We start from the raw sequence: 13,037 nt of genomic DNA, 5'->3' as shown, positions 1-13,037 counted from the left end.
AATTGTATTTATTGTATTACTTTTATTAAATTATAACCCTGACTTATAATCTCTTTTGAGTTGGGTTCATTTCTCCTGCCGGTTTACCTTTAAACCAGCACAACCACTCTGACAAAGTATAAGCCAATGATGCTCTGCCCTCTAAGCACTTCCCTGCTTGCTCTGTTAAGCGACGAAAGGTCAGCTGTTCAGAGGCACACACCTGAGACAATGCAAAGGATCTCCTGATTTGGTCTGGCAGCCAGAGAGAAACGCTGTCAACTGTGTTTAATAGAACAAAGAACTTTGTAAACGAAGCCTATTGGGGTTTTTGCCTTTTATGGAAGGGAAGGAAGGTAAGGGGAAATATGTCCTTTCCTTCTATTTAGAGAATGATAGCATGGAATGCTCGGGTGACCGATCTGAATGACAAAGGTGGTGAAGTTACACATGGTAATTGCAGTAGATGAGACAGGAACTGTTCTTCTTCCTTTTCCCCCACATACTGGCCAAGACAGAATGAGTACACACAGCCTATAAGGTATTTTTCTTGAGCTTGCTCAAGAAAATCCCCAACAATATTCCAGTGTCATTAAAAAATCAAAATCAGAAAATGAAATTGGATTTGAAACATTAATGTAGAAGAAAGACATGTCGATTCTTCAAAGTTTAAAGGTTAATAAATTCATGCTTTCAAAAAACAAATTTATGCTTCTTTACCAGGAGTGGTTATACATGTACAAATTGCTGAGGCAGATTATCTCAGTATTAGTCATTATTTGTTATTCTCAGTCATATTCCTTGAAAAAACATAACTGTGTCAGCTAAATATTTTGTCATTTGCTTTCAGCGTGTTCATTTTCCTTTGCACAACAGTTCTTGCCACATAAGTAACAGCCCCAAGACTTTTATGCTTGCACAGGTAATCATGCAGGGAAAAGGGGAGTGGTGTCCAGCACCACGCAGCAGCATGCATTAAGGGCCACGCAGCGCAAGCATCTTCTGCAGCAGGAACACAGAGCCATCAGTACGGGAGCTGGTGGCTTCACCTCATCCCCAGCCACCTCCCCGAGTACTGTAAGAGCAAATAGGAACAACCACTCATTCAGGAGTTCTACAATTGTACCATCATTGTCTTCATTATGGAAGCACTTTTTTCACCACCCTCACTAAGTACAGGAACATGTCATTACACATGAAAGGACAGTGACCACAGGCGATAGGACTCTTTACCGGCCACTCACCAAACACCGGTCTTTGGTGAGACTCATGAAAAATTGGTAATGGGAATCAAATCAACAGAAGGACTTAATGTGTTTCACCCCAGTCAATATAATGCTTCCACACACCACCCCCAATCCCTCGCCATCTGTACATTCATTCTCCAGAAAACAGGATGCTTACTTTTAATCATAAAAATTTCCCTCACCCAATTTTATCATTGTTCATTCTCAGATGTTATTTTTCATTGTAGTAGTTGTGTATTTGATATACGCTCTGCTTTGCAAGCAAGTTGTAAGAAGCTGAGGTGGAACACAAAATTGTAACTGTCCTCTTTTCAGAACTGTTAAAATCCACATTTGGGTTTCTCATTTAACTCTGCTCACATTCAGACACTCCTAAATGGGGTTTATAACATCATAAGTACATAAATCATACTGATTTATCAGAAGTCTGACCAGCCATAATTCTGCAAGGATTAAGGGGAGGGTAAAAAAAAAAAAAAAGAAGAAAAAAAGTGGTGGAGCAAAAGAAAACACAAAACACAATTAAGGTTACTCACGAATACTTCTGTTTCAACGATCCTGTCTCATCTTCTTCCATTATATCTAATATCTATTACTGACAGCATTGTGGATCCACATATAAGGAAAGAGAGGCAAATATTTGTCAAATCAAGCATTTTATCTGCACTGTTCCTCAGTTATTGCATCTTTGAAGAAAAAGAAAGTGAAGCAAGAAAGAGAAAGTAAATCAGTAAACCCAAAAAAATTAGAAATCCAATAAGCGTTTTTCGTGGAGGTGCAAGAAAGTTGCAGGATGAGAGAAAAGAGGGCTGTGATCAACAAAATGACAAGTAAGGAATTTTTTTTATTTCTGCGTGTCTCTCTTCACCCAGCATATGCAGTAGCAAAGATTTTCTGACAGCAGGTTGATAAGCAGAATGCCAAGGAGCTGGAATTGTTGCTGAGCAGAGCCTGCCATACCTAATGACCAAAAAGCCATGTCAGCATATGAAGGCGAGGCCGGGTGTTTATGCAGCAGACAATCTTGCGTATCCCAGTGAAGGTATCTCTAGAAGCAGCTCCACACTAATTGAACAGCTACTACAGGCCTTTGTTAAGTAAGAAAATTTCTTTTAAACAGAGCAATTGGGAAATGGCTTTCAAAATAAATGTATTTAGCACTAAGCATGTGTTTGTAAAGTAAAAGCTCTAAGCTTGATTCAAAAGCTGAGCAACGCTTCATGCAGTGTGATACAAGTGAATTCAAGCACCCTTTCAGCATAACTAATCTGAAGTTATGAATTGACTTGAGCTTAATTTATGGAGAAATCAGAAAGCTGAAATTAGAGCAGCTATGGGTTGTTTTAAACAGACATCCCTAAATGAAAACAATTCTGTTGAACGCCTCCAAATGGTTTTCACTGGAGACATAAGCACACGGATATTTGCCTAAAAGTATGACCACAGATCAGATATGAAATGGAAGGATCTGGTCACATCATCAGTCGGGATGTGTTCTTCCTGCTCAGGAAGAACACGATGAGTATGCAGGAAGTGAGCTGTCAACAGACAGAGCAGGAAGAATAAGGAACCCTTCTTTTCTATTTTATTTTAGGAGAGAACATCTCTAATAGTAACAACAGTGTCAACCCTTGTTTTGTCTAAAACTTCCAGATTGACTTCCTGATGACCTGATTTTGAGTACTGCCCACTCCTCAGTCCCAGTTCCAACCCAGTAAGCAACAAACAGGCCACAAGTGTATCTGGATATCTGGCCTTCTGAGATGCAGTTTTATGGAGAAAGCAACATACCTCTGCAGCATGAAAAAACATGCAACTCTCAACCAAACACTAGGGAAGGTAGTATTAAACAAGATATCTTTTATCATCTAAACAAAGCTTAGACAGGTGTGTGCCTCAAGTAATGTGAGACAATCTACCGTGGGTTAAGCTGTCTTCTTGCAGCTGGTTATCAAGTATTCCTGTAGACACCTATCCAATCCTGCACTCCGAAATCAATTTGATGAAATTTATTTTCTGTGACATGGCACAACCATGGGCTGCTATGATGAACAAGGAGAACTAAATACAGAGCTCTAGCACAACTGGAAAGGTGACTGAATTCCTCTTGACCACTTACGCTCACCCTAAATGACTTAAGAAAAGGGGAGGGGTGATTTGACTCTTAATAAAAAATTTGCTGGGCATGGAGAGCAGGTTTCTGGAAAACTTTGAAAGGTAATCCCCAGGAAGATTGTGAAATTAAAGGCTTCAAAGGCAGACCCTGCATCTGACTTGAAGCTTGATCCTAAAGTCAGAAGTCAAGCATACTGGAGATTTACTTCATAAATTCTTATTATATTCATCGGATAGGTGGATTAGAGAACCTGATGGTCTAAGAACTCTGCAAAAAGCATGAAATTTGAGTGATTCATAAGCAGTCATGAAGACTATAAGGTGAGAAACAGCAAAAAAATCTGAAGACCACCAGCCACATGGTCTGCTCCATCCACGGCAAGAGCTTGGTTGGAAGCTTGAGAAGAGCTGCAAAATGAATTCTAGTAGACAGGGAGATAATTATCCATGAGGAAATAATCAGAGTTGCATACAATCACAGAGATTTTTGTTCAAAAAAATAAAAGATCAGGTTTTGTTAAAAAAAAAAAAGGTGTAAGCGCAAATATCAGAATAGAATAATATCACTACAGCTGCTTCATCCTTTGTAGTGGATGTGCATAAGCTCTCAGAGGTAGGAGAACAAACACTCCCAGCCAGAAAGGAGAAAGAAGGGTAGCACAGCTTGGATCTTCTCAAGAGAAAGCTCTCTGGGACAAAAGCAGATGCCACAGCCAGCACAAAATCCTGCTCACTGGAAGACAGGACTGAACACTCTGTACTTAGTCATGCTGAATGTGACTCAGTAGGATCTCTTCCTGCTAGATTTTTCAACGAGGAAGCAGCTGGAAGGACAGATTTCTGTCTTCCTTGCTTCCTCTGTCTTGCATCTGATCTAACCATCCTCTCTTTTTCTGTATTAACAGGGCAGTAAAAGCACATTAATAGCAGGATGTGCCCTTCTTCTAAAAGGCAGAAGGCAAAAACCTGAATGTGAAATGAAAATATCTTTTATTCTCCTTAGCAGGAAAAATGTCTCAGCCAAAATGCTGTGAGTAATAACTGTCAAAGACAGAATGCCAAATGAAGAGCATGCAGTAAATTAAAAACTAAAAAAAACCCCAACAAAACAAACCAAACAAAAAAACCCAACAAAACCCTAAAAAAACCAAACCCCACAATGTCCTTTAAGAAAAGCAAAGCATATTTTATGAATTCAGCAATCACAATGGGAACTTTATTTTTAGAGCAGAAGAACTTTTAATTCAAAGATTGGTGGTTATTACCAAGTCTTCTTGTTTCAGGTGGCTTAAAGGGATGGGACTAAATGTCCTTAATTTCAATCCATAGCTGAGATTCAAACATCCAATGTAATTCACGCTTTACTGTGGGCTTACACACATACATTATACAGACACAGAACATACACATGCACAGAAGGAACAGGTGCATTCTCATTGCATTAAGGCAATTCATCAGCAGCAAGCTGACTTTAGCTTACAGACAGATATATATGCATGTAGAGTAGCCATAAGTGAGTAGCAGTGGCACATTTTACAAGTGTAGATAAATCAAACAAGTACAGAGGACTAAAGCTATTGCTTGTTGATTTTGAAACACACTCACTGTTATAACGTCTGTAGCTGTCAATCTTTGCCGGTACCACTCTGTACAGTATTGTCCCTTCAAAGGCAGATTTTCCTGACAGCAGGCAAGAGAAGGAAAGACGGAAAAGAAAAGAGAAGGGGCAGGGTGGGGGTAAGGAGATCGAATGGTGGTAAAAAGAAGGGAAAGGAAGACGTTTTAATCTGTATTTTCAGTCACTAACATTTTTAAAGCCTCATTAGCAAAACAACGAGAATATTAACAAAAGTATCTGATTGTACATGAAGTTAAAATATTCTTACTGCATGTATGTCAGATAAAATAATCTCATGATTTTGCTAAAGCTGTTCTTTACGGTGTCCAACAGAATGCATTTTTCTTAGGTTTTGTCTGTTGTCCATCAAGTTGTGAGTCTTGCAAACAAAATTATTTGTCTGTTTTATGCAGTCTCCTCAAAGAGCACAGGGGAATCCTGAAAAAATATCATTACTGCACTGCAATGATGTACTCACAGTGGCTCAACATTCCTGATGCAGATGCACTGCACTTGAACAAGCACAGCTGACATCCAAACAGGGTAATGAAATACTCACATTTCTCTAGTGTACCAGGATGCTGTGAGCATCAGAAATACTGAGTCTTTCCAAGATGACTTATTAGAAATATTTTGTAGATGAGAGAACAGTTTTTGTACATGGTCTTAAGCAATGCCTACTGAAAGGGATAGGACACTAAAACCCGAATAAATCAGTTTTTCACCAACAGCTTAATCAGGTGCTTGACTTGGCACACATTAACAAAAATAATAAAATACTAAAATTTAAAGAGAAAACAGCAAAACAACAAAAAATAAATCCCACTTCCCATCTTATATATTTAAGATAACATTTTTATAACAAAAACTATTAATTTCTTATTGGGTGAGTTTTGGGGTTTTTTTTCATTGCTACTGAGATAACTCATGTTCTGATATTTAGAAAACAAAATTCAAGTGAAGGTAAAGGAATAAGCAGCTATTTTGTGTGTTGGGTTTTTTTTAAAGACGAGGTACCCAGGCAAGCCCAAAATTATACCAATGCCGGCTTGTTGCCAATCTCCCCTACATTACCAGCAAGAAAATTAACGTCTTCAGTAAAATTTTATTGCAAAATAGCCAGTATATGGGAATTGTCCCAAGATAGAATCACACCCATTTTGGTACCAAAAATCTGTATTTTTTTTTCTCCTCTATATCATTCTGTTGGACTTTCACAACTATACTCATTTATGTATTATAAAAAGCTGTTCCTTTGTTTTGTTCTTGCAGTTCAATTAATAACGAAAGGTTTTCACTTTTACATGATGAAAGTAAACGAAGCAAAAAAGCCACAAATCCATCTTTTCACTTTGTTTTTACAAAATACCATTAAAAGAATATTATTAAAACAGTCAAACAACAATCAACCCATTGCTAAGAGAAATATACGTTAAGTTTCATGACACTGTGGAGAGCCAAAGAGACAACAATGGAAATCTAAAGTTTTAAGAACTCAGGATAGAGGAGGTTGTCTGACTAAAGCATCAGCTGATGAGTCTGTCATCAGTTCTAACTCTTCTCAGTGGTCATCACTAACAGGTTCTAAAATTAGTTGATATGTACCATGAGGCCTGGCTGTACCTGAACAAACACATACAAGAGACAGCAAGATATAAAAGGCCACCTTTAAATGCTGTCATGACATTGTCATGAACATGCTAAATGCTTTTTGAAATAACCTCCTTAATAATTAATTGTGATTATCTCAAATAGAATTTATTTGACTACATGTCATTTTGTTGCTTCTCGACAGGCTGCAATGACAAGAAATGGTATTGAAAATAGTCTTAAAATTAATACTAGATCTCTGAGAAATCTAGAAATTAATCTTATCATTCATGTATCTATTTAATATAGTAATAAAATTATAATGTATACTTCTGTTCATGCTGTAACTGTTGGGCAAAGAAAAGCAATGTTTTAATTTAAGAGCATGCTTTAAAAAACAAGGAACTGCTGTTTACTCTAAGAGTACCTGATCATGTCCATCACAAAACATGCCTTTGAAGACAAAAAAATTTGGCAGTCACTTTACAGCTGGGATAAATGCTTTAAAATCAAACAAGCCAACCTTCAAATATTTGGATCTTGTAACAGTCTTGCTTTCCAATCTGCTGAGCACTCACTATCTGAGGGAAGGCACAGGTTCCCAACCCTTCCAAGTTAAGGGGAAAGTTAAGTCCCACTGTCAGGATTCAGAAATATTTGGCCACTTCCAAATTAGCCTCAGGCATTTTCAAAATAGGAAATTTTTGCTCTGAAGAAACTTCTGAGGTTACTCTATGGCAGAGCATGAAAAGAAACCAAGATAATTTCTTCTGGCCATTTACTCTGATCTGCCATAAAATTTACATGAACACAAGATCAATAAAATCAAACAACATTCTCCCCATTTGGCCTGGTGTAGATTGTAACAGAAGGGCAGAGAAAAATGTGTTTTTATTAACCTTATTCCTAAAAAGCCAAGTTATATATTTTTTCTCTTCCACATTTCTGTGCAGAACCTCAGTGACTGCCCAAGGTTCTTGTTCAATGTGTTGGTATAGCCCCTCGCACCTGAGTGCCATAATCTAGAATTTCTGTTCAAATCCTGTGATACAGATGTATTCAAACAAAGTTTCCAGAGAAACAAAAAGGAATTATTGCAGATTTGAAGTGCTGTCATGTCTTGTGACCCATGGAGGAAGGAGACGATCTAGAGGCATGAATATACATTGAGATGTTACCCAGAGCATTTCGACAGTAATACTAACCCGATGCTCAAATCTTTCAGGGTTTACTTGTTCATTTTTTATTTTACCATGTTTTCAGAATAAGCACAGATACTTGGAATGAGATTATCATTCCTAGTCAGTTGCATAAACTCACTGAAATTTTTGCAATCTCATTATGGAGATTTTCAAATGCAGACAGTCAGTGTATCTGAACTGAGCCTCATGAAGCACCATGTGGTAGAGAGCAACACCTGTATCAATTACATAAACCACCCAGAAAGAACTGAGTTGATGAATAGTTCCCATAATTCTTCTAAGGGAATGTAATTATTAAATCTGTGGTTTTACTTGAAGAAAAATAAGTAAAAAAGCATTAAAATCCCCATAATAATCTCAAAATTCCAAGAGTCCCAGTCTCTCTTTCAGGAGGTTTACAGTGTTCTTCTGTTTTATAGGTGTATCTAATAGCTCCTAATAACACATCATCTTACTTACCCATAAAGCATCTCCAAAGAATTAAATTAAATACAAGAAAGACGAAAATCCATCTCTCAACTGTAGCTACCTTCAGGTTATTTAAAGAGACAAAACCAATCTGTGTTACTGCTATCTTCTCCATACAAGTATCACAGCTTTGGATTCCACTGACAGTTGGAACCAGCACACAAAACTGAGTTTGAATAAAGCATGTGCCACAATGGACATCAATAGCTAACGCTTTGTGGCTGCTCTGGCACACTCCAATGTATGTTTTGTTAAAAGCCACTTTAGAGGTGCTTATTATAAAGTAAATATTACTTTATAATGGAACATTCATTCATTCATGTAGATAAAACTGGGGTATTCCTTCCTGAACAGTATCACCTACTTTGTTCATTTACTTAGTACCAAACACTACAGACTTTAGCAGGACTGACCACAAGACTGGGTCACCAGTGCCCATTCACACACGAATAGGTGCTCCATTACAAAAACAATATAAAAATTTTTCATCAATGCAAAAGTCAGGTTTTTTAGAATCTTATTTCTTTGGCATGAAATAAAGACAATACATTTGCCTTAACTGGAAAAATGAGGAAAAAGAAGGAAGTATTATAATTTTCTACCTCTTACGGACAGCATGAACTATAAAGGCTTTGGTAAATTTCAGGTGAGATAAGCTTACAAAGATGTTGATAGTTCTTTGACTTTTGCTTGTTCAGAGATCTCAGAAGAACACTACATAGCAATGGATATGTGCTGAAAATAGGAAGACCTTGGCAAGTATTGTGTAATTAGCCTGAAATACGCAAATACAATCGACTTTTTCACTAAAGATTCAGAATCGACCACTGAATTAGGAAACAAAAAGAGTATCTACTTAAAGAACATAAAAACCCATGAAGAATAACAACTTTCCATTTCATATAACAGCACACTTTTGGCTCAGGTTATTCTCCAAGGGAAGTTATAAATAGGACAACCCACTACCATACTTATACTATTGCAAACTTAGTTACCAAACATGCTTTTCACCTGCAGCAGTACTGGCCCACTGTAAATGAGAGAACAAAGTCCATGTCCCAGTTCTGGCCTTTTTCCCCTTGGCTGCTGGGGCAGTGGGTGTCGGAGGTGATAGTAACATGCTCAGCACCTGGAGGGAAAAAGTGCCGCATGTCCCACACCAATAATTATGAATCCTTAAATCTACTGGAGTCATTACAGAAGGCATGGCACTTTAATCCCTCGCTTAAATAAGCACAGCCACTTTGTAGATGTTTGGTTACTTTCCATATCTAAAGTCCCTTTTAATTAGTTTTGAAATACAAATTCAATATTCATCATTGCCTTCTCTTTTTTTCGATCTGTTGCGGCTCAGCGAGTCTTTAACACAGCTCAGGGAGCATTGGTAATATTGCAACTCAGGTAGCTCTGCAAGTACACACTTATCATCATCATCTGACCCTTTCAGCATAAATTAAGAACAATGGCATTCAAAAACACTTCCAAGCAAGAGATAAGAATGTGCTATCCTATCAAGGTGTTATGGGGTAAAGACACAGGCGTACATACAGAACATCAATAATAATTTTTTCCTTACTTGACTTTACTTGCTCTTCTTGTGCTATTCCAACATCATCGGAATCAGACAGCTCCTTTATGAAGTTGGAAGGAAACATGCCAGTCTTTCCATTGAGTATTCCTTCCCACCAGCCCTCTTCCACCTGCACCAAGACAAAAATAAAAAAAAGGGGGTTTAATATAAGCAACACTTTGCTGAGTTACGTTATATACATTCAATAAATTACAGTAATGACTCTGAACAGTTTATATTAATTTCAGGTATAAGGAGCACATGGCATAGGTTCTAAGCCAGAACATCTCTCTTTTTTTTTGATAAGTGAAAACAAGAAAGATGCATGAGCCCATCTGTAAATGTCATCAGTGCTGACAGCAGTCAGAAGCATGGATGAGCATTAAATAAAAGGATAAAAGAACAACTAGAGAGCATACAGTGTCTCTACATTTCGATTTTTATGGCTGTCCATTCAATCACTAAATTTTCCGTGCAAACTGTATGACTATTCAAGACAATCTTAATGGACGTGTTTTGCAGATTCTGAGTTTGAATTCCCTAAGTAATCAAAGGTGAAAGAGAAATATCCATGAAAAGCTACTCAGAGAATCTAAACTAGGTATCTTAAATAATGTGAATATTCCTGCCTTCTCCATCAAAATCTGAAGTTTTGGTTGTAAAAATTAGGAATGTTGCTACTTCGTTAATCTGTTAATGTAAGAAATCTGTGGAGAACAAAGAACAGTGCTAATGAATATTTGACTCTAGATTTACAAAGAAGTACTGATATACATAATGATGGTTTGAGAAGGAGGAGGGACACCGCCTAGCCAAATCCCAAGAGGAAAATATCACTTTAAAATTACAAACTCCCTCCTGTATAACCCATTCAGCATTGAACAGCAGTGTCAGGCAGTGAAATGACAGCCCTCAGAAAACAGATGCCTTTAGGTTATAATGGGACAGCAAGAAACGACTTATTATATGCATCAGCTAAACACATCCTTGATAGGGAAATATTCTTCATCTGTCAGACACTGTCCTTTCACCAAAAAAAATGACAGGGGAGGACAGTGTCAATCTGTGACACATCAGCCTCCAATAAAGTTTGACACATCTCGTTCCTGCCTACCTTCCCCCCACAATTATGAAAATAGAAAGTCAACTGAAATAGAAAGGCTGAGGGTGTTCATGTTTACTGTTAAAAAAAAGAACTCCACATTTTAAATGAAACTAGTTAATTATTACAGAAAAAAAGTCCATTTCCTATCACCTATCTGTGAAAAACTCGAGTTCTTAGAAAAGAAATCTCTTAATAATACAACCAAATATTTCCCAAAAATATGGAGGAATGTATGCATTTCTTTCAACTTAGTCACACATACAATTTCACTACAAAACCCCACATTTCTTGTTGTCTTGAGTTGAATTTTTGTTTTAATTTGAAAGGAGTTCAGACCAGACTTTCATTTAATCTCAGTACCTGTCCCTGACAAAATTTGCCCTCCCTCCACCGCCCCCTCCTCAGCTCATCAGTAATCATGATGAGCTCCAGCATAACTCTGGGAGTTATCTTGCACTTCTTATTATCTTGCTGTAAATTCAGAAGATAGAATACATATATATCACTCAATCACTTCAGTGAGGTGGAGATTTTTCACATTATAGTATCAAAGTCTCTAAAAAGTAATATTCCCTTTCTTCTCTCCAGACCAATAATAAACAATACGGAAAACTGAAACTGCATGACACAACACTTAGTAGATAAATTATATATCTACACATATATCTGTGCAAATTATATATCTAAATAAAATATGATATAAATATTATATACCCATAAAAATATGATATCTTGGTATACAGAAAATAGACAATATGGCCAAGACTCTTTCAGCAATAAAATATTTCCATTTTTCTAATGCAGTATTCCCAGATGGCCATATTGAGCAGAGCTAAACATCAAACCATAACTGCATTAGCTGATTGACCAGTAGATTAATCAGAGGATTTACACAGTTCCCAAGATCCTTGCTTTGCAAGATGCTGAGATTATTTGACACAAGTAATGTGACCAATATAATCCAGTTTCATCTTTTCCTCAAGTGATTTTCACCTGCTTACTTCTTCCAGGGTAACACTTCACAGTTTCCTTACAGTTCACATTAGCACTCTTCATGTGGCATGTTGATGTATGGATCCCTATATATGTGTATAGAAATATACATATATACAAAGATCTTTAGACAGGTAAATCTAAACTGGTTGTGAATATACTCACAGCATTCATTATCTTATTGTAAGTTTTCCATCTGACTGAAAAATTAATTGCCTGATAATACCATGTTGTATTTAATAATTCTACAACTTCAGAAAAAAATCTAAAGCCAAACCTAGATTTTTTTCCACAAGAAAATGCAGAATCATGTTAACAAGATATCAGAGGTTCAGGTCAAACTGTGCCTCCCAAAGATTTAGTAGGAAATTTTCACCAAAAGCATCAAAAGCTTTAAGTATTTTTAAACACTATAGCTACCTGCTACATAACTTTAAGCCTCAAAACAGCAGCTAGAGATAAATCCATGCAATAGAAAACACTAAAATGCCTCTAGGATTTAGTTATCCCAAACTGGGGCAGTCCATTACCATATGGTTTGAAAAGTTGCAATAATTCACAGCCAATAAAACCTTTTAAATGAAAATCCATTATTCATGGGGGTAATCCGTCTGGAGGCACGAGTTCAATAAAATTTGTTGCCATGCTATTATAACAAAGTGCTTTCAGAATTTATACATCTAGGTCCTGATTTATGCCCAGCATTCACGTGCTGAACCAAACAATCTAAAAAGAGAAGGATTTCATTCAGCAGTCCATGTCCCTATGCTGGATAAGAAGTTCTATGATTCATAATATTCTACACACCAACTGTAAGATCAGCCTGCAAATGAAGTGGGTTTTTTTTAATTCATAAGAAGGATCTTTCCAATCTGCCAAATGTAAGCAGATACAGCTAGAGATATTTTTAAGATATGTTTTCAGTGTGTTTTATCTGTTCACTGCCTTTTGGAGAGGCGTGGCTCATCCTCATCTTGCCAAGCCCGTAGGCTGCCAGTACTGTCACACCACATATAGGAATATGACTGAAGATACTTCGTTACTTTGTATATTTAGGAGGTAACAACAACATGCACTCAACTGCAACTCAGACAATGCCATGCATGGGGCAGGGACAGATGCAATATGCAATCTAACACTTGGATGTGAC

At 37.1% G+C, this 13,037-nt stretch overlaps 1 protein-coding gene across 5 annotated transcripts in view; it reads right to left on the bottom strand.

Moving 5' to 3' along the window:
• The window catches only part of SH3KBP1 (SH3 domain containing kinase binding protein 1), a 214,933-nt gene that overhangs the window by 91,685 nt on the left and 110,211 nt on the right, over positions 1-13,037 (bottom strand). For 3 of the 5 annotated variants that reach the window (XM_027738275.2, XM_027738279.2, XM_039377973.1), the window contains 2 exons: positions 9,796-9,919; positions 4,947-5,021 (listed from right to left, as the gene is read on the bottom strand). In XM_027738275.2, coding sequence (XP_027594076.1) covers positions 4,947-5,021; positions 9,796-9,919 — 199 coding nt within the window. Of the gene's footprint in view, positions 1-4,946; positions 5,022-9,230; positions 9,442-9,795; positions 9,920-13,037 lie in introns of those variants that run through there. The other 2 variants (XM_039377977.1, XM_027738277.2) reach the window with 2 other exon arrangements.

The sequence above is a fragment of the Pipra filicauda genome, unplaced genomic scaffold (genome assembly GCF_003945595.2).
Source record: "Pipra filicauda isolate LSUMZ 115617 unplaced genomic scaffold, ASM394559v2 scaffold12_size5214236_pilon, whole genome shotgun sequence".
NCBI lineage: Eukaryota > Metazoa > Chordata > Aves > Passeriformes > Pipridae > Pipra > Pipra filicauda.
The sequence above is the reverse complement of the archived record's forward strand: the minus strand, read 5'-3'. Positions and strand labels throughout refer to the sequence as shown.